Source organism: Rhinopithecus bieti, unplaced genomic scaffold, assembly GCF_001698545.2.
Source record: "Rhinopithecus bieti isolate Rb0 unplaced genomic scaffold, ASM169854v2 scaffold_110, whole genome shotgun sequence".
Taxonomy (NCBI): domain Eukaryota; kingdom Metazoa; phylum Chordata; class Mammalia; order Primates; family Cercopithecidae; genus Rhinopithecus; species Rhinopithecus bieti.
The window spans coordinates 1,254,078-1,277,301 of NW_016803311.1; the positions used below are offsets into that span (position 1 = coordinate 1,254,078).

Consider the following 23,224-nt stretch of genomic DNA (forward strand, 5'->3'; position numbering starts at 1 on the left):
CTGAGAATCTGTACTTCCAATAAGTTCCCCAGTGATGCTGATGCTGTTGGTCCAGAGGCGACACTTTGAGAACCTCTGATGTAAACTGTGAAATGCTATTGAGGTATCTATTGCTAAGACCATTCACCACTCCCCCTACCTACCATTTCACCACCATCCCCTTTATGTTCAACCACGACTAACCATGACTGTGGGCATGTCTTTTGACATTAAACCACTTTCCCTTGTGGGAGGAATTTTTTTAATGGTTATGAGCCAATCTATCTGCTGCAGAATGAGGAAGACATAAAGGGAAAACTGGCAATTATTTAAGATCAACCACAACGTGGTGGTTTATTACAGTGAAACAAAACCCGAGTAGATCAAATAGCCTAAGGACACACTACAAGGTTTCATAAACTGTGATTATTGCTTAATGTGTTTTGGTTGTAATTTAATGGTTACTGAGAATTCACAATGTGCTAAATCAAAACTGAGGGGTTTCTAGTCGCCTGATTTCTGAGTGACAGGCCCAGCATGGGCTGCTGTGCTATGCTGTAGACTTTGTCAGTATTTTATTATTAATTAAGACTCACATTTTAAAAATCCCTGTGCAAAAAAGGCATTTTAGAATGAAGGCAAAAAGTTTGCTCATTTCCAATTTATAAGATCAAACATTTATACACTGTTTTCTAGTTTCTTCCTGTTAGTGACGAACACCAAAACCCAACTAGTTTGTGTGTGTCTTTGTGTAGTTAAGTATGGTCAATTTTTCTGTTTTCCTGTTTTCTAGAATCTAATTTCATTTGTATTATCATTGGTTCAAAACGTGTTCAAGTAAAATGATAGTGAACATGGGAGTACACTTGCTACATGTCAGATATTGTGCTAAGAATTTTACATGAATTTTAGTTTTAACAAAATTAAAACTTTACAGTTTGAGGTAGGTGCTATTATCATCCCCGTTTTACAGATGAAGAAACAAAGGCACAGAAAAGGGGAACGACATCTATTTAAATTTATTTGGATAAATCACTGCACTGGGCAGAGGTGACCAAAATATGGTGCCTCTTGGTTTTTAAACTGTGTGTCAAAAGACAAGTTCAAGAATCCAAGGTCAAGAGAAAAGCATAAGCCAGGGCTTAAGGCACAAAAGCACAAAAGGTGTTGGAGAATAGTTAGTTGCAATTATGGGGCATGGAGTCTGAATGCAGAGAGGTGAGGAGGGAAAAGGAAGGGAAGGTGGGTCAACCTTAAACACCATGATTTTGGGGCTGGGGTGGGGGAGGAGAACGCTTTGCCCTGTGGAAATGTTTCCCAAATTTCATTCATTCAAGTAGTACTGTAACAATTTTGCCACATCTGTACACCATCTATACTAATTTTTGAAATAATCTTCAAGAATATATGTATTAAAAAATTTCATATCATTACTATAAACGTTAAGTTGTGCCACTTGCCAAAAGTAGAAGATAACTCTAAAAATAGATGATTATTTAAACAAAAAATACTCATCTCTCCTGAGTTAACCCATATACTACAGTTGAAATTCACAGCCACATGAGGAAACACTGACACAGCAATGATGAATTTGAAGATCAATGTTCTTATTGTTGAATTTTGTTTCTACTTTTTCTTTCTTATACATGTATTTTTTAACTTAATCAAGTTTAATTTATCTTATTTTATGTAAGATCTCAAAACTCCTCTCCCTTAGCTAGTTGAGTTCATAAAATATTTGGTTGCTTGTGTTTCAAATAAAGCAGTTAAATTTTCATGTCACTGTCCTTCTAAGATTTAAGAGCTGTTTTTGTAGGTCAGCTATTTTAAATTCCCCTCAGTGTTTTGACATTTCTCTGCACCTCCAACAGATGTCTGATCAATGGGGCTGCAGGGTTACAGTGCCACTGCCATGATGGTTGATTTTACAAGAGCTTTTAATTCAGAAGACGACTGTTTCCTCGAAAATCCCTTCCATGCAATGAGGACCTAGACAGCTGCTTCTGCAGGTCGTTATGGCCTTTGTAATTCAAAGAAACATGTTCTTTCCTCACAGTTTGAGGAGATAGGTTCTGTGTTCCTAACTGAAGAGAGAGGGTGTGTGTGTGTGTGTGTGTGTGTGTGTGTGTGTGTGTGTGTGTGTGTGAGATAACAGGAATTATAAGTATAGAAAGATACAAGAAAGCTTTCTGCCCCCTTTATCTTTCTTTCCCTCTCTCCTTTCCTTCCTTTCTGCCTTCTATTTTTGCTGATCACAGAAAAATGTTACACTGAAATAGCCAGTCACAGTCTGGGCTAACCAGCCTCCACACCTCCAGCTCCACCCCAGATGCTGGACCATTTCTTAACATGGAGTTTTAAAACTCAAGTAGCAGGGTCTGCATGTTTCCATAGTGTGACTTGTCCTCTCGTCTATGAATTTATCCCCATTGACATTGCTACATTTGGATCCCATTAGTCTAGTTGTACTCTTACATTCCATGTGTTGAGGCAAAAAGCACACTGGACACAAATGGAGCTGGACGTAAATGTCTACACCCAGCTCTGCCACTCCTTAGCTGTGTGACTTTGGGAAAATCATGTGACCTCTCTGATCCTCAATTTACTTACATGTACAAGTATTTCTCAACATTTTAATAGGAATCAAAATGGGATCATATATGCTAAATTTGTCCATTAATAGCATTGCTAATAAAGTGTTACATAAAAGTCAGATGTATTCATGGCCAAATCTTCCTAATGTCCCTTAATTCCAGGCTAGACTGTCTGGTCATTTATATATCTTTCCCAGACACTATAGGGAAAATGGAATTTTGTGTTCGCTTTTCTAGAAAGAGAATGCTGAGGTGCCTTAAATATCCACTACAAATTTTACCTCAAAGGGAATATTCTATTCCTTTGCCAGCAAACTTCCTTTCCTATGGGATGGATGAAGAAAAACTAGTACATATTATTTCAGGAAGAGCCAAAGATGATGACCTCAGGAGACATCTGACAACAAACACTTGGGCTAGAAAAACATGGAAAGGCACCCACCACAAATTTGGTGTGAGCAGGAATGTGGTGTGCACCTGGAGAACAGGGCAGCAGAGCATAGACTTCTTTCCCCTCAAGGTCTATCACTCCCTCCCCAATGACTGCCTTCTATGGTCATGCTTTCTTTCTCACCATTCCCCTGGCACAGATTTGCTTTAAGTTTAAACCTTCAGAACAGTTAGCTGACAGAACTAAGACCTGGAACACCTGTAAAACCAGTAATGGACCACCTATATGACAGTGAAGGACACCTGGCCACAGGACAGAGAGGGAAGGTGGAAGGAAAGTAGGAAAGCTCCTAAGCAAACCACCTTAAGACATTGCTGTCAGAATAAACTAAAAGGTTCACCAAATTATGAGCAGAAATAACCCTAATAGAGAAAATTATAAAATCACCCCGAACAATCTGAATGCTATGGCTGCTGTGGGAAATTTATGTTCATGGTTTTTATTAATAGCTTTTATTATTTTAAAATTTTATTTATTTTTTGTTGGCCAATACTTCCTTTAAAATGTTTGTACCACAGGCTGCTTGGCAGAGTTAACATGCCAAGGTCAGAGCTTCTCTTCCTGTATACATGAATTATTTCTACCCTGTTTCTAGCCAGCTCTCATAAATAGGTATTGTGGAGATAGAGACTGTGCATGGCTGGAACAAATCCATCATCACTGTAGGAAAAACTCAATGCATAAGATCTTCGGGTGCTACATCAATAAAGGCATGCTTGCATATGAAGGACAATCAGATATTATAACTTTAATGCCAAACTTCAGGTCTTAGCTTAAGTCAATACGCTATTAATGTAGGCACAAAGTAGCTGGTTTGGTGAAAAATGTGTCAATGTATTTTTATAGTATACTGCTATAACAGCAAGTGAGGTATGTTCTATCCCTACTGGTGAAAGAAGGGCATTGCTCTCTCCCTTCTGGGTCATGTGTGAACCAGAGAATAGAAACAGCACTGAAAAGGGTCTCATACAGAGCAGGAGTCGTATGACTCCTTGGGAACATGAGCCTGAATTTTACAAGCCTTCAACTTTCAAGAAAATGAAACAAATATGATGAAAAATGCAGACGGACATGGAACACATGGACAACCCCATTCTCTGTGATATCACTACCAAAGATAAGAAATACACATCTCAGCAAAGTCAGAAGGCAGTGCACTGTATGAGATGATCAAAAAGAGAAAACCCTCTGGGACTCCTAGCAGACCCAAAACAACAAAGGAGAGCCTTCCACCGGACTGCATATGTTTCCCTTGGTTGGTGCTGAATCGACATAAACCAACCAGTTCCCAAATTAAGGGTTTTCATTTTTAACATTTAGGGACATTGGATAAGAAAAAAAAGGGGCCAAATCTTCTCACCTTAAAAAGCAATCTTATGGCATCAAAGTTAGACCACCAACTCTGAAATTATTTTCATATGAGAACCAGAGTTTCTATTTAACATGCATATGAATGTCTAATCATAGGCAACCAGTTGGAAGAAGCATGTTATATTCTTCCAGTGTAATATTAGGCATTAAGTTTCATGCTTTTGATAAACATTTAATAAAAAGGGAATATGTTCACAATATCTTAGGAAGAGAAAAAAGTAGATTGCAAATTATCCATACATTAAGATCTCAATTCTGTTGTATTATTCTGTGTTGTATTATAGTGCACACACAGAATGCACAGAAAAAAAGCACTGGACAGAAATTTTAAAATATAACTGCTAATTCTTTGTAGGTGCAGATATGGGTAAATTGTATTTTATCCCCTCAAATGTCTTTAATAAACATTAATTACCTACATAATAAGAAAATCGTTAATGTTGTTTTTAAACTCGTTATAAACATAGAATTTTCTCATCTCTCTACCACTCTTTCTTCTTCAACACCAGTACTGGAAAACATTATAACATAAAATTAGAACAAATAATTTAGAGGACTCAGGGACCAACCACAGGTAACTGCCATGAAATAAAAATCTCAATAACATTTAAACTAGATGGATGAAAGCTATCTTTTGGCTTTGGGGACACTTTCCTTTTCACTGTTTTTCCTTAAGCCAAGGTTAGGCTAGCACTTCTTCAGTCTCTGAGTTCAGTTCTGCTTTCTCTCTCCATCAGCATGTACAGGTTTCAAAAGTACTGTCAACCAAGGTTATCTTGTTCTTTTATCCTTTTCAGTCAGTGACTGATGACAAGCACTGGAAGACAACCAGCCTTTCTGAAATGATGTGCCAGTCTATTCCCTCAATACATCCCCCTCTTCTCTTTGAATTATTTCATAAATGTGCATGGGAGTAGCAGCTTGACATTGGGGACTGAGCCTACAGCAGTGTTGAGACTTTAGGGATTAACAGCACACCTCTACCTCCTCCTCTCCATGACTGCCCCCTATAATCTCTTTCTGGAACCTGGGAGAATGGTGTAGGCAAACAGGATGGGCCAGGGCTCTTGGAGCTCAGTGAACAAGGAAACATCTGGATGTGAGGGTCTGCACTAATCACAACTCAGAAAAACACAACAAAATATGTAATCCAGTGGCCCCGTGTCATCGTCATAAGTAAAATACACATTAGCGGAGTCTTTACTTACTAAGCAACATGAAACATCAACCCAATGTTAGACTGTATCAAATAGTAAGATTTAAAAATCACCTTAGTTTATAGAAATGTTAAATGTCACAACAAGCACCTTTTTTATTGCAATGTACTTGTTTTGTTTTTCCAAGCCACCAGGAAAGCTACAATACAAATTTATGGGGGCAGTCCTTGGCTCATGGTAGGTGCTTCATAGTTACGTGTGAGAAGGAAAGAAGGAATGAAGAAGGAGAAGGAAAGAGAAAGAAGGGGAAAGAAAATGGAAGGGAGGGGAAGGAGGTGCGGAGTGGAGGGAGGGGAGGTGGGGAGATAGGGAGGATAAGCCATTTAGTTCATGCATTGTTGCTTGCACAGGACTGTACATTACAGAGAGACAAGGACATATGCAATTCTGAGGACTTTCAAAGTCATCCCCTGATGTTGTTAACAGTTCCAGTACTCAACACTTCTCTCTATTAAGGAATTCTCCCTATAGCTAATATAAACCCTCTCTGCTTGATCTTAAGCCCACTCACTCTGGTTCTGTCTCAGAGGAGAAAGTGAACAGCTGATCTCCACACTTGGTACAATAATTCTTCATACATTTAAAGAGAATAAGTCATCACCTCATTGCCTTTTTTTTCTTTCCCTTAATAACCCCAATTCCCATAGCCTTTCTCCGTAGATCCTGTCTTCTAATCCCTTAATCCAATGATGCATATTAGTACTCAGTTCAAAGTCAGTAAAAATAGCATGTTATCAAATGGTGGTATCAGGAGATCCTGAACAAACACCCTTGCCATGAGGAGCTCCTGTTTCGCCCCCTTAGATGCCCTCTGTAGAGCCTGGAGAGAGCATGAACGTCTCCTGGCCTCTCCTCTGAGGCTGGGAGGTAGAACACAGTGTGTCCAGCTGTGCCCGGGCAGTCACCAACACCGCATTTACTGGCCTGCTCAGTGATGTCTCACACTATGCTAGGCACAGAGGTATAGTGGAGAGGCACACAGATGTGGTTCCTGCCAGTTTGTTCTGAGTGAGTGAATGTGCATGAGCGGGGGGGATGGAGGGACTGTTTTATTTTGTCAGTCAAAAGCTTTCAAGTAATATCAATAGAGGTAGTGATTTACTTCTATTGTATAAACACTGATTTGATCACTGTGGACTATGATCACCATAGTCCTTAGGGGCTAGGATCACAGAGCCCCCACACCCTGGAGTTGGTGCTACCCCCTGGACACGAGGTCACCAGAGACACAGACACACCTTAGCCTGTTTTATTTATTCCAGGATGCAGATACTGGCAGAGCATTTTGTCTTACTATGTTGTTGTTGCTTCAGTTCTTCGTTGGGGGGGAGTCTCCCTTTCCTCAGTTTGGTTGCTCCCCTTCCCTCCCATTGATCCATCCATTAATTCCTGAGTACTATCATGGGTCCAACACTGTGTGCCAAGCACTTCCATTTCTAGTCTCTGCTTTACTGGTGGATGTGGCTGTGACATCTCAGTGTTGAAAGCCATAGACAGAAACAGGTTTGGGGAGTCCACAGAATGATTTACACAAACTGAAAATGTTTTTAATATACATAAGGAAGGGGGTTTTCTGGTAGGTGGAGGCAGGGAAGAGGGAGTGGGCTTATAAAACACCCTCTTGTCTCTTTCTGGAAAAGATAAGCAGAGATGCAAATCTTACATATTCTCCTTTAATTCTGACCCAGACAGTCCCTTTAAGGTCTGTTTACATCTTACAGCCTAAAAATGCACCATCATCATTTCTTGATGTCATTACTCAGAGCACACCCCACTGCATTTCATTTTATTATCCCCATTTTAGGAACTATTAAATGGAAGCAGAGAGCAGTAGCAATGAAGCAAATCATGAGAGACTCTGATAGAGACAGAAGCCTTAAAGCTTGTTGGAACTGCATCTCTGTGCCAGACTATTTTTAAAGCAAGTTTATGCAGCTGTCCCCCACTTAGGAGCCTTACAAATGAGCCCAGTCTGCACACAATGATTTTTTTTCACCATTGTCTACCCTTTCCAACTTACCACGCTATGTCTGCATGCATGTGTGTGTGTAAAATATTTCTTTTTAAATGTCCTTCTCCACATTCCTACATACCAGAGAGATGTTCTTGGCTTTCTGTGAATCAAATTCTGATCCAGAGATCTCTTTACTATTCTAGCCCCCTAAGCCTTCTAGAGGTTCCTTACATAGGATCCCATTAAAGGTTCACAAAAGCAGATACTGTTCATTTTTTATTAAAGTAGTTGGGTAAATATATCAAATCTGTAAATGTCTGGAGTATTTTTGGCAACAATTGCTCTGGGGAGGATTCCAGACCCCGGAAACAGCATTGCTCTGGAGAGGGAAGCAAAGGGTCATAGATGAGAAGAGGACTTTCTTTTTACTGGGTACTCTTTTTGTGCCATTTGGTTTTTTACCATGTGCAAATATTACCTTAAAAAATTACACAAGAAGGGTATTGACTGCCAATTGACATTTGTTGGATACTGACTGTTTCAGTGACTATTCACTGGTGTTTGACTATAAAACCTCTTTGAATATTTACAACAGCCTTATGTAAAACCCTATGTTACAAACACAGGTAGTATCTGTCACTAGCTGATAAATGGCAACATGGAGAACTGAACTCAGTTCTGCTTTCCAAAACCATAGACTATGTTGTGTTGACTTCAAGTCTTCCCAAGGGAACAAAATGTGTAAGACTGTAGCATTGGGACTACTTTTAGGAAACTAAAGGAACATTGGAAGTCCTATCACATGGTTCACACCAACAACTTAATCTTCCTCGACCCGAGATGCCTTGTTAAAAGCCGGTCACATATGTATCACTCCACTGGGAGCTGGGCCTCCCTGATGATTCCCCCAAGTCCTTCCCTGGCACTGGGGTGCTCACTCCAGAGGTGGGGAAGTTACCTGTTCCCATGCTGTCTCCAGTAAACTTCTATGTCTAAGTGGGGGATTTTCAGGGTAGAAGTGAAATGGCTTGTCAATATTCTAGTTCTCCTAAGCATATGGATTCTTCATTTATTTAGCAATTATCTTTTGAGTGGTCCAGACACTGGAGGCAAGCACTCTTCTGAAGGGTCAGAATTACAGAGGTGAGCAAGGTCCTTGCCCCCAGGAGGCATTCATCCTGGTGTGAAGAGGCAGGCAATAAACAAACAAGCAAGCAAGTAAGCAGAACGCCAGATAATGAGTGTATTGAGGAAAATTAAAATCTACTGTTAGGCAGCGTGACTGGGTGACTATCTCATCATGCGTCATTAGGAGGGCCTTTCTGGGGAAATATTTACTTAAATGACAGGAATGACAAATATGCCCTAGGAGCTATGCCCTTCAAAACAAGCTCAGGTTCCTGTGTGTTCCATTCCCTCACCCAATTTCTATTCCAATCTGCTGTTTATTTACAAGGAGATTTTGCAATCCCAGAAGTTAGCACTAGAAAAGACCCAAGAAGTCTTCTTAGTCCAATGCCATCATTTTAGAGATGAGGAAAGAAAAATGTAGAAAAGTGGAAAAAGCAGGTTCCATAGCTAGTTAGTGGCCTGACCAGTGTCTGAGAGTCCTATCTAGCCCATATTTCTTCCACAAACCCACATTCCTCCTCTGCTTATCTGTCCAGTGTTCAGCTCCTCCCTGTAGAATCTTCACCCTGGTGCTGCCTTCCTGGAGTCCACTGACACTAAATCCTCTCTGGACCAAGGGGACCATCTGAAGCAGCATTAGGCATCTTGAGGATGATGTCCTGGGGACGAGGATAACAGTGGAAAGACCAACACAACTTCCCATGATGCAATCTCACCACAACCCAGCCATTCCCTGGAGCCACACCTGCCATGCTCCCTGCCCACAAGTGAGCCCTAATAGGATCCTTCAAGTCGGGGAGCTACATGGCTCTGTGACCTCAATGAACACTATACATCTATCTTCCAAAGTGTTCCCTGGTTTAATTGAGTCGATATGAAAATGTTCTATTCTCTCAACCCCTCTCAAAATGCCTTACAAAAAGATTAACCACAGATTTTTTTTAAATAGCAACTTCCTTTAGTACATGTAAAGTATAATCTACAAAAATTCAGTCTACACAAAGATTTTCTCCTCCCCCTCCCCACGAAACAACAGCTACCATATTAAGGGCAATAACATAAACTTGGATTCTTAATGGTAGATTTTGAGATTCTTTTATTATGTAATGATTCTCATACTTGCTACAAATACTTATTGAACTGCTCTATGAAATACGCTCTTACAGGTTGCCGTGAGGACACAATTGAGCTAAAGACACAGCCTCTGCCCTTTGGAACCATGCATATGGACAACTCTAACAAGAGGCAGATGTGATGGGTGCTGCCTCAGACGTATGGACAAAATCAACAGGGGACAAGGGAGTGTGAGATTTTATCTCAGTCAAAGATGAGGAAAGGAAGCTGCAATATTTTAATTAAGTTTCAAAGGATGGTTATGATTACACAATTGGATAATTCATTCTAGGAAGAAATATCATGACATGTACCGGGGACGGGACCTACAAAGGCACATTCTCAGAACAGGAAGAAGCCCAGGGTAGCTTAATTGCGAGACAGGAAATCATGAGGAGGAGAACAAAGGCTTGGAAGGGAGACCAGAGGCTTGAATGCAAGAACAGATCAAGTCTAGCCTCAATCCATAAACCATAGAAGGCTCAAGTGGGCTTTGGGCAGAGAAAGAACATCACAGTCAGAGTTGTGCTTCAGGAAACTCATTCTGGCAGCCATATTTTGGACTAATCTGAAGGGGTAAAGGCAGGTGCCAGGGACAAGGAGGCCCATTTAAAAAATTATCACATAGTTCCTGGATCATATATAAAGTAAAGAATAAATTCAAGAGCTAGAATAAAAGTAGAATTGGTGAGGGAAGGGATCCAAACCCTAGGAAGGAGGGTCTAGTTCTAGAAAGGGCTGAGGGGCACAGGCCTCAGATTCTGGACTCAAGAAGAGGAGTCAGTATGACCTGATGGTGAGTGGTGTCTCTTTAAGAAAAGGCAGTTGTGAGATGCCTCCTCCTGCTTGAGACAGTCATTGTGAGCCTACTGCAAAAAAAAGCTGCCCCCTCTGTACATCTTATAAGCTACCTATGAAGCCTCAGTTATTAATAACTCCTCTTCTGGAGACAGACAGAAGTGCCTGTTATACATGAGGAGCCCAGAACATTTCTTAAATTATGATGTCTCTACAGCAGCAGTGAAAGCAGCTTGATTGGAGTGAAAAGCAGAAGCCCAGGGAACATCCATTTCTGAACAAATGATAACTCGGTGGAGGGAGGGCAACTTTAATTAAGAACATCAGGCAGGCCAGGCACAGTGGCATGCACCTCTAATTCCAGCACTTTGGGAGGCTGAGGCAGAAGGATCACTTGCGGCCAGGAGTTCAAGACCAGCCTGGGCAACATAGTGAGACCTCATTTCTACCAAAAATTTGAAAGTTGGCCAGGCATGGTGGTGCACGCCTGTAGTCCCAGCTACTTGGGAGGCTGAGGGGGCAGGACAGGTTGAGCTCAGGATTTTGAGGTTGTGTGAGCTATGACAGTACCACTGCATACTAGTCTGAGTGACAGAATGAGACCCTGTCTCAAAATAATAAAATTAAATTAAAAAGCTGGCATAATTTAAGCCTTATAATTGTGCCCTCTCTGATAAGAGAAAATGCATGATAGATAGTGGTCTTTCAACTTGAAGAATTAGATCCTGGATTCTCCTGCCTGAGCCACATATGCCTCGTTTCTCGGGTGAGCGTTCACACATTCACATAGCTAGCTGTCCAGGGCTCTCTGTGATGAGGTTGTGAATTTCAAGAAATTTATCTGTGGCCTCATTTTCTGGTAACTCTCTCTAGAAATATATAGCTGGATTTCCATTCTAGGCAGAACTATGCTAACATTTTGAAGCCCATTCTCAGCCAATTGGCCCATGGAATCTGTGGAAGTTGTCTTAAATCAGTTTCCCAACATGTTTTCACAGAATATGAATATCATGAACAAAGGGGTCTTGGGGTAGAATAATTTTGGGAAATTCCATTCTAAATAAAAGTTAAGGTATTTCTTTGCTATAAGACACCTCTGAACTTTCAAGGGTTGGTATGTTCTAAGACTCTCCTAGAGTGAGAAACAGTAGGCAGCATCTCCCAACCTTATGTATCTGTAAAACTGTTTTCAGCAAAATGTCTCGAGAGACAAGAGTACTGCAGAACATATCTGGAGAAAAATCAGCAATGACATTACTCTCAGGAATATTTGTATTCAACTGGGAATCTGGAATAATACAAATTGTAATACTAATTGAGTGCTTACTATGCACCAGGCACCTTTCTAAATACTTTACGTATACTTAATCCTTATACCCGTTGGTACTACTATTATTTCCCTTCTATGGATGAGAAAACTGAGGCACCGAGTAGTGAAGAGATTTGTCTAGGATCCTAAATAGAGCTGGGAATTGGACCTAGACAGTCTGGTGCCCACAGAAATTAATTTCTGATGGTAGAATTTCAAACACTGTGATCAACTGTCAGTGGGAGAGATTCTGAGCAGAGCCTTGCATCGGAATCCTTCCATCACAGTAAGTCTAAACCTTTCTTCTCATAAATTCATCTTTACAAGCTTCCCAAATGCTCTCTAGGACACAACTCCTGAACTATACCACTAATTCAGTTTCATCACCAAATTATGTTATATTATACACACATACTCTCCCACGAAAACAAAGTCATGATTCAGACAGCAATGCAATTATCAACAATAAATGGTAATACATAAAGAAAACAATCTCTTGATTAACCAAAACAGCAATTAAATGAACATGCAAGTTTGAGAAATGGCTTCTCCTGTGTATCAAGGTATTGATCCTTTGCTCCACAGGTCTAGGGACAAAAACCAAAGGAGTACTTTCCTTCCATGTGTTGCAAAATTTCACATCTCTACTCTACTTTGCTCAAGAATTGTCAAAGACATGTCCTACCCTTTCCCACTTCCTCTCCTTGTTCAGAAGAATTATCACCAGTTTCGGGTGCATCTGGTAACCATCTTCACTGAAGGACAGATTCCTCCCCTCAAAAGTGACGTTGATCAGATACCTATAAAGATGAAATAAAAGGAAGATTAAAAGTATGAAGAGGATATACCATGAACAGGGCAGTTAGGTATATAGAGAGAAAGCTGGCTAAAGACAGAGCAGTAAATAGAAATACAGATACCATTACCAAACTTGGTACTCCTTGAACTCCCATTTGATTATGCAATAGAGTCATCCAAATTTTCACAGAGTAGGAATCATATGAAAAAGTAATAAAAAATTTTAAATAAAAGATGTTTGGTCATTGCATGTTCTTACAAGTGGGAGCTGAACAATGTGAACGCATAGACACAGGGAGGGTAACAAGACACACTGGGGTCTGTAGGCAGGGAGATGGGGAGAGGGAGAGCATCAGGAAAAACAGTGAATGCATGCTGGGCTTAATATTTAGGTGATGGGTTGATAGGTGCAGCACATCACTATGGCACAAGTTTACCTATGAAATGAACCTGCACATCCTGCACATGTACCCCAGAACTTAAAATTAAAAATAAAAATGTTTTAAAAGGTGTTTGGTTGAAGTTCAGTCTATAGGTATGACATTGAGCAAATTACTCAGCCATTCTGAGCCTCAGCATTTTTCCCTATTGGCAAAAACTAGTATAATAAAGGGACCTACTTCATTAGGTTTGTAAGACTTAAATGGGATAACTTAGGTTAACCACTTACCATGTGGCCTGGTGCATAGTAGAGTCTCATTAAGTGCTAACAATTGCTATTGAAAAACAAAGGTGGATTAAAGGTTGGAGGTGGTAGAGACAAGAAATGAAAGTAAGAATGTACCAAGACAACTTTCTGCTAAGAAAGGTGGCATGTAGGAGCTTAGGGTCTCCCTCTATCCCAGAGATATGTACATACTCTTTAACTCTTGCTAAGGTCTTGCCCGTACTTCTAAGAGTTGTGAGATGAGTACAGTAAGCAAGGATCTGATATGACAGGATGCATCTGGAAACCAGGGCTATTACACTGTGTATAGGGAACAGAAAATACTAAGGAATGGGAAAAGGTGGGAGAGGCATTGCACAGAGTGCTCTGGTGACTTGTGCATAGATTAGCGGAAACTCTGGAGGTAACTAGAGTCAGACCAATGAAACTGTCTTCCTCCTAGACACCTTCACCTTAGCCAACCCTTTTCCCTCTGGCTGCTATCATCTGATGAGCAGTCCCTTCATTGGGAATTCCCAAAGGCATGCTCATTACAACTGTATTAGTGCAACTGCACTGATGGTAATTAATGTCTTTTTACCATAATGGCCCAAGGAATCAATAATGATTAGCTCTGTGTTGACATGACATGTTACTCTGGAGCCTTGGGCCTGATGTTGCTTGTGAGACATGTCTCTGCTAAGAAGCAAAAGGGATATGTTGTAATTGCACTGAGGATGTTAAAGGAGGCAGCTTAAAAACTCTTTTTTTTTTTTTTTAACTCCTCTCATTCATTGAAACTGGGAGGTCTTCTTTGATTCTTCCAGGTAATGTTAGGTTAAACAACAAGGTTGCTAGGATGCATATCCTTCTGGTGATTCTAATGATGCTTATGCAGCATGAACCAAATCCTCATGGATCACTTCTCACTTCCAGAACTACCTGCGATGTTTAAGCCTGTCATTCCCTGGTCTTGTGTAGCTTCACAAATGGAATAAAGAACGCAGAAGACCCCAAAGGAGTAGCGATTCCTAGAATCTTAGAACTGAAAGAGACTTTCATAATCAACTAGCCTACCACTTCTTACAGTTTATGCTTCCCTTCTATGTCATAAAATTGGTCTTCTCAGCTCTTCTTGAATTCTTTCACTGATGGGGAACTTTTCATGGCATCTTCTGGGCTCAAGATAGCCATCTCAGCGTTGGCTACTTAGTTCTTTCTTACTTAAAGCTGAAACCTTCTCCCCTGAAACCCTTTGATACCTGTTTCCTTTTTAGAGATTCTACAGTCTTAGTCTAATCCTTCTTCTACATGAGAGTTTCTCAAGTATTTGAAGACATTTATCATACATCTCTTATGAAGTCAATTTTACTCTTTAACCATTAAACTCTTAGTTCTAAAATTTTAACTTGATGGATTAAAAAACAAGCACAAGGAGGTTAAATTACTTGTCCAATGTTATGTATGGCAGACACACCTGACAGCAATAAGTTATGCATACCCTGAGAATGACCCTACAGTCTCAGAAAAGTGTATGTTCGGAGTCCGAAGCTAAGAAATCTGGAAATGGTCAACCCAGAGATTTACTTTTTATCTACAAAGGACATCTAAACCCCCAGTTCATCTCTTGGCATGCAGGCCATACAGGGGATCAAAGTCCTTTGTTTTGGGTTAAATGAATGTTTAGGTGAATGTTGCTAAGTGAAAATGCTATATAAACTGCATACATTTTACAAATGGTAGCAGTTCTCCTGTCCAGCCCACCATTACTGGATTGTCCTTGTATGTAAGTTCCCCCAGTAAATCCTATGTCTCATTCATTGTCTCTGGGTCCGTTCTTAGGCATTTCAGATATGGTGCCATTGCTATTGGAGTCAATAAGGGTCCAGTACGACAGTTATACAGCTAATTGGGAGCAGAAGTGACATTTTAAGCAATATCTCCAGTTCCATGTCTTTTCCTGACACCAGCCTGATTCTCATATACAACATCAGGCTTAGCATCCCAAGTCCTTTACATATTCCTCATATGCCATGGCTTCACGTTTTCTACCATCCCATCTTGGCTACTCTCTCCAGACACCTCCACTCAGTGACATGTTGCATCCCCAACACAACTCAGTGCTCAGTCTGCTCCACTCCTTGCCCTGCTCCTCAGCTCTCAGCCCAGAGCTGCTCACCCAAGCCCATCATTAGTGTGAAGGTAATATTCAGGTCTCCTACAGTTTGCAATGACTCTAGCACTTCAACCAAAAGCCCTGAAGAATTCATTGCAGAGAGTGTAATTACAAAACCACAAGACAGGTTATTTTAAAACAACAAACTAGAATGTAACCGAGAATATAATATACTTGAAAATGCATTCTTACTACAAAGACACTGAAGAATTTCTGGAGTCTTCAAATAAAGTTTATGAGACATGTAAAACAATTTGGTCTCATCTATTTTGAAAGGAGGAAGGAAAGAAGGAAAAAGGAAGAAAGAAAAGGAAAGAGGAAGGAAAGAAAGAGAGGAAAAGTGGGAGGAAGGAAGAGAGAGATGGAAGAGAGAGGGGTAAGGAAGAAGAAGAATGGGAGGGAAATAAATGATCTGGCTTAAGCATCCACCTTTTCATCAGACACTGTACTGAATAATTCTGCCTTTATCTAAAACACCATTAAGAATATTTAAAGGAAAGTATCTATTTCAGAAGGCAATTATAAAAGAGGAGTTCCAAAAATAATTCAATTAATAAGCAGCATCAATGGAATAACAATATAGCCTCTCAAGATGACTTCTTTGAAGGGGACAGCATTGAACTGGGTGTATAAGTTGAGAAATTCGGACTTGCAGAAAATAAATCACACATTGCCCATGAGTGGGCAATGTAATTGGTCTGTAAATTTCTCTGGCTATTCCTGTTCCAGCAACTTCTGATTTTCCTTAGAAACTGTTCTCTTTCTGGGGTGCTCCTCCTCTTCCAGCTCTAAGTTCATTTTATCTACTTAAGCACTCCTCACATATTTTACACTTATCAAAAACATTAGTAAAATTTCATGACAATATACAAAATATTCTTCTCCAAAGTATCCTTTCATCATTCATATCTGTCAGCAGCATATAGATTAATCATTCACACTGTGTTTTTATGAGTAATTTCTTGTGGTGTGAGAACATTTAGCCATTAGTGAGGAGTTTGCAAATATACACCAGCCTTGAGCAAGATGCCCTTTGAATAGCAGAACAAATCCATCCATTCATTGGTAATGAATAGTGTGAAAAAATAGTTGGGGGTGTGGTCACTTCTAGCCATGTGATCTTGGCACCTGAATCTCAGTTATTCTTCTCTAAAATGAAGACATCATTTTACCTCCAGCTTATCAGAGAAGTCTGTTGTGATGATCAAATGAAAGAGTGGGTAGGAAAACTATATAAAATATGATACCAATATATATAAGGTTATTTCATAGGAAAATTCAGAAAAGAATATATTAGCATGATTTGAGTATCTAAAGGCAAGAAAGTTGCTTGATTTTAAACCTCAGTGAATAAGTGTGATAACTACATTTTAATAAGACTCAATTATCAATGAAATACATCTGAAAAATGGAGATTGGCTTCCACACATGGAGGCTAAACTACACCAAATGGCTATATTAATCAATTTAACTTTCCATAAGACCTGAAAATATCCAACTACCCTTCGATCTGGCTGTACTTTGTCAATTTTTAACATTAATTAGAACCTCAAAACTTTCATGTGTGAATCCTGGGTAAAGGATTAAATTATATTTAAAATTAAAAGATGCCATAGCTATTCTATTTCTCTCCAAACATGTCATCCTCAAGTACACAGTCAAAAAGCCTTGCTTCAAGTGGCAGCTAAATGCAGAAGTTCTGCCCATGAGACTCAAATCCCCTGGAAGTCCCATCAAGGGTGTGTGTGTGTGTGTGTGTGTGTGTGTGTGTGTGTGTGTGTGTATTTTAAATTGCTTGATTTGTCTCTAGAATGTAGTTTGAACCTTAAGAAACCAGATGGTCTGTCTCATACAGTTCTAATATTACACAGAATCTCACATTGCTAGAACTAGGAGAGAACTTAGAAATTATCCATTGAGAACCTTCATTTTAGAGAGGAGAAAATAGGTCCCAAGATGCAAAACGACTTTCCCAAGGTGACCTGCCTGTTTAGGACTGGAGCTTAAGTCTTCTGACTCTCAGCTCAGGGTCTTTCCATGATTACCAACTGAAGTGAAATCAGTTCCACAGAGCTCCAGATGTGCATTTTAGCATTCTTGCATCACATGGCACATCCTGGACTATACAGATCCCTAATACAGACCGCATAAAACAAAATCTATCTTAGATAATTAATCTACCTGCTTGCCTGCTTGTTGAGAATGAGCCTCAGAATCCTGATGGGCTCAGAGCCAATACATTTGCTTTATATGGCCAAAGTCACACTACAGTGAGCTTAATGGGATCAGCTAAGGTTAGAAAGACCTTCCGCCTCTTTGACTTTGGCCATGCCACTCCGAGCTCATCTACTGCACCACGTTGATACCCACAGCAATGATTTAGCATCATGCCCTGTGTGAGAGGCACCCAAAGGAGCTCTACCAGAATTTTCCCAGCCCACCAACAGCCTTAGAACTACAATACTTACTTTACCCTGTATGTCTTTACAAGCACTAGATTTTTAAAAATTAATATCTGCTAATGTGTCAATAAGAGAAGAGACAGCATCTCATTTCATCCAATCTTTTCATCTTCAGATGAAACAGACGAAGTCCAGCAGGGCTTTTGTGATTAGATGACAAGGCTGAGAATGGGACCCAGGTGTCCTAACCCATAGTCTGGTGTTCTTCCCATGTGCCACCATGTTTTTAAAAGGTGGCAGTTTTTCATATCTCTCGTTTGCATTCTCTAGCTATTAAAAGTAAAGTGATAAAGGAACACAGTTCCAGGCAAGAGACAAATTCTTGACCCCCTCTTTTTTTTTTTTTGTAATTTTCTGGCTCTGAAAACCTGTAACTCTGTAACTTTGTATCATTGGTGTATCACCTTCCAAAGTCTTCAGCTTCCCCATCTATAAAACAGGTGGTTCATACCATCTTACTTGTCTGATGTGAGAAGCTACAGGGAGGATCCCTTGACCTGTTGTTTATCTCTACATTTCTTTTTTTCTTTTTTAAAAATAGTTTTTATTGTGTATATGTAAGGTATCCAGCATGATTTTATGGGATACATATAGACAGTAAAAAAGATGACATTAGTGAAGCAAATTAACTTATCTATCACCTCACATTTCATCTGATTAATACTGTTCTTAATAATATTACTATAATTCTGTTATTATTAGCTGCTGTTATTACTCTCTACCATGTGAATGGGAAAAAACACAATCCTTTTGAAAGACTAGAGTTTCTTTTTAGACATTACAATTATTTATACACAATACCTCTAGAAATAGTAGAAACAATTTCCCACAGGATTAGAAATAGTGGACTTGAAAACTTTTAAAAGCTACCTAATTACAGAGCAGCATTGGAGAACAAGGCAAAGATATTTAAAATTAGATTTTAGTGTTCTAGTTTAGATAGACTAAAAGAAATTTCTGAATTTTCCCAGCTAAGAAATTCATAATTATCAAAATAAATCCCAAATGATTAATCCAGTTTAGTGTGGTCAACATGGCAGGCAAGATTATTATAATCTGGCCAACAATGTCTTCTTTTTAAGGAAGAAGGATTTGAAGAAGTTTTAAATGGTTCCTTTGAGATATGTCATATATAAAGGTATTAAACTCTGTGGTTGGACAATGTAATTAGAAATGCCAGTTTCCTATGCTGCCCTTTTCTCCTATTTAGGCAAAATGATACCTTGTAGAGAAGCTCAGGAATAACTAAACAGCAGACTGTAATATTAGTTTATGATTACTTGAAATGGGTTAAAAATAGTTTATCTTCCAGTGGATTAAACATTTTCTCTGAATGGTGTTTATGCCATTAATTTATTTTGCAATCCATTCTTCATAAATCATAAAATGTTCAAGTTTGGGCTAGTTCATATCGTAGTTATTTAAATTCTAAATTAGTGGTGTTAAATTAATGAGATATTAAAGTATCTTAAATTCTAAATTAGTGGTGTTAAGTTAATGAGATATTAAAGTATCTTGAACAGTGATTGATACAAATTTAATATACCTCTTATCTCCTAGTGGTGGTGAGAAATGTGCCTTAGCCCCTTAGTAGTGTGGGCTGAACTGAATTCATTTGAGGTATAAGTGGCAATGTGTAAATTCACCATCTATTATGAAGAAAAAGTATTTTCAGTCCCCTTGGCCTAACAATAAAAAATTTCAGGGAGCTATTACCTGGATTCTGTTTCACAACTTAATACCATGAATTAGTTTAATCTGAAATGAAAGAAAACAGAGGAGGATTGATAAAAGAAGGTAGAGAACATTAACCTCCCTCCAGACAGATGCTATCTTTGACCAATTATCAAAGCAATGAGAATTTTGAGGAGCTCTGTCACCAGCTGTGATAACCTCCTATCTATGCCACCTTTCACCAAGCAGGGTCAATGTGACAGGCCATGGCTAGGGAACAATGCTCTCTAGACTTACCTACGGGTCCATCTGGGATGAAATGGAGAAACTCATTCTCATTAGTAATATATCCTCATTCAAATGAATGAAAAAAATCTGGACAATACCCCAAAATGCTTAGTGGTGAGAGGTGAATAGAAAGAAAATAAAGGGGAGAAACAATAAGTTAAGAGGGAAATAATACAGTGTGTATTACACACGTACACACTCATACTGCACCAGGCAGTGTAGCGAGGTACTTAAGAACAAGGACACAGTTCTTAAACAGTGCAGTAGTCACAGTCTCCATTCAAATCCTGCACCCACCAGTTCTGAAGTTGTGTGGTCTCACAAGTTATTTAACCTCTCTTTCCTCATTTTCTTCACCATAAAAAATACGAATAATAATATTACCTATCTCATAGGATTGTCGTGTTTCAATATATATAAAGGGGATGTGAGAGTGACCTGGCCATGACACCTGTTACCCCATTGATTGCCAGGGTTGATTTGGCTGATCTGGCTGGCTAGGCGGGTGTTCCCTTCCTCCACACTACTCCATGTGCATCCCTCCCTAAGCTGTGTGCCCAGTGGAAGAGAATGACCATTCCCAATAGAGGAGGACCAGTCTGAGGTCAAGGATATATGAGTAGCTGGGCTTCCATTCTAAAACCTCCAAACAAACTCTCTATGAGTAGCTGGGCTTCCATTCTAAAACCTCCAAACAAACTCTCAACATATATAAAGGACTTAGAATTCTCCCTATCACAGAGTAAGCATTATGCATTAGCTGCTGTTGCTGTTGTTATTATTATCACCTATTTTTTACATTACCTGGATGTCAGGGGAGTTAGCATTTGAAGGGACTTTTGGATCACAGTCTAACTGTTCACAGTTACAGCTGAATACTCTGAAGCTTGGGAAAATGATGTCATGCTTTGACCCATTTAGTTGAATCTGGGCCTCCTAATTCCTGGATCTCCGTTTTTCCATAAAACTACCAGTTCAGTATATTCCCTCTCATTCTTATAACATGCAAAACTATTAAGGCTTGGGAATATTTGTTTTGTTCTTACTATGATTAGTTACCCCTCTGAGTTTTTGCAGTGGGCAGTCACTAAATCATACCACTTCAATATAAAGTTCACTTTCAAAGGAAGGCAAAAGATGTGCTCATATCTCCATCATTTTAGTCTAGAATAAATGATTCCTCAAAATGATCCCCCTTCTGACCTCCCAGATCCCTGCTTTGAACACTAGGTAATTCTCTTTAAAATTCCTTTGGAAAGAACACACTCTTGATTATGTGTGAAGGTACCACACTTCCTTAGGGAACTAGTGAGGCTGCCTTTTGATGCTAATTAATCAAATGTGCAGAATACCAAAGCTGCTTCTCATCTAGCTCTGTGCACAGAACTCAGCGATGAAAAATTAAATTCCTCCTTGTGCTCATGCTCGTGACTCTTAGTCACCTCTGCTATAGGTGAGACCTGGTAAGGTACTACAGGAAAGCCAGACTTATGAGACATGGTTAGAAAGGTAGAAATCCCCAATGAGAAGGAACCAAGTAGCTTTTCTGCATAATGTTACTGTCACTGGATTATTTTTCCTTTTAGTTCATATTTCCATGCTGTATATAAGTTAAAATCACTTTCTTAAAAGGGATTGATCAAGGATCAAATCCCTTGATCCTTATTTATCATTGCAAAAATAAAATATATAGTTGTAATGCCTCTGTGAAAAAAAAAAAAAAAAAAACACTGAATAAAATTCATTTCTTCTTCCACAGATTAGGTGTTCAGTATGTTGGAATGCAGCCCAGATTATGTAGGCTATCAAAACTAAGTGGTGAGACCTTCCCAGAGAAAATATCAAGGCAGGTCAAAGGCTAGCTGATCACTGACTACCTTGTTATCATTTTTTGTGACTATTAATAATTTTAAGGTGAAGGCTTGCCTTTCTGACATCCATTTTAGCTCACAGCCTGGCAAAACTATTCAGGGGCTATGTAAACAATGACCGGCAAAGATTTCTCTAGGACATTCAGCTATGGGAGGAAGACTTTCTTTCCTGTGAACTTTCAGGTCTACTGGAAGAAACCCTGAGCATACGTACTCAAGAAGCCCTTGGGTGAGAACCTAAAGTGACCTAGGTATGATATCAAGGGAAAAGAATTTTTTTCTCTCCCTTTTGATCTTTCTCCATTTCCTCAATTTGTTCTTTCTGGAGACTCTCTCTACTTCCTCTTACACACTGGGTGGCCAACAAAATCAACACACGGGAAATATCTCCATACATACAGTTCCTGCTCCCTCTGTAGCTACCATATTTTTGACTTCACAATTCCCTCTAACAGCTCTACCGAAGGGGGCAAAAAAGGTAGATGATTATATGATGAGTTGGTGATGGCTTCACTCACAGGGCTTGAGAGTGGAAGTTATGAGGAATTGTCAGTCATGGAAAAAGAAAGTTATAATTTACTTTTCCAGTAACGGTTGGCAGAGTTCTTCAAGTGAAGATTTATAGAAGCAATTATGTTGAATTGGGAGGAGGAGAGGGTCAAAGGAAGGAGGATCTTCCAGGGTCAGGGGGACGTTTCCAACAGACAGAAGACTCAAGATGCCTGGGTGAAGATTATGTCTTTAGGGAAGACAGGCATGTCATGCTATGTATGTGAGACAGAGAGAGTGGTGGAGGCTGCTGACTCATTCAAAAACGTATCTCTGACCTCAGAAAGTGCAGTCATAAACCACACCTACCATGCAGATAAAACCTTTTCACATAGGGAACGAAATAATTTATCCCAAGGAAAGACCAGAGTAATGAAAGAGATGCAAAGTGGAATATAATCTGGGAATGGAGAAAGTGAACTGACAGGAAGATTTGTTCACAATAAGGAGTTTGTTATGCAGTTCCTGTAGCACATTCTGGAGAACAGCTTTCTGAGCTACAGTTCAGTGAGAGGAACCATCTCTAACAGTAGGGTTGGTTTTAAGGGTACAGGAAATTTGTACTAGATGGCAGTGAAAGGGATATTATGGATCTGAAAACTGTGAAGCCAAATGTGTACATAACCAAAGAAAATACACCAAGATGAGAAAAACCATAATGCAAAGGTGCTGGTCAAACGTTATCAGCCAAACCCACATCTTATATTTCTAGAGTTTCTTTAAGTTTCGCTCTAACGCAGTACATTATGGCACTGTTTCTACACCAGGTTAGAATAAAGAGGTTGCGGAAGATCAAATTTATTTATTTATTTATTTATTTATTTATTTATTTATTTATTTATT

General features: G+C 39.4%; 1 protein-coding gene across 1 annotated transcript in view; it reads right to left on the minus strand.

Moving 5' to 3' along the window:
* Positions 1-23,224, minus strand: part of GRIN2B (glutamate ionotropic receptor NMDA type subunit 2B) — a 426,741-nt gene that overhangs the window by 104,647 nt on the left and 298,870 nt on the right. The window contains exon 4 of the mRNA XM_017873067.1: positions 12,603-12,717. Coding sequence (XP_017728556.1) covers positions 12,603-12,717 — 115 coding nt within the window. The remainder of the gene's footprint in view (positions 1-12,602; positions 12,718-23,224) is intronic.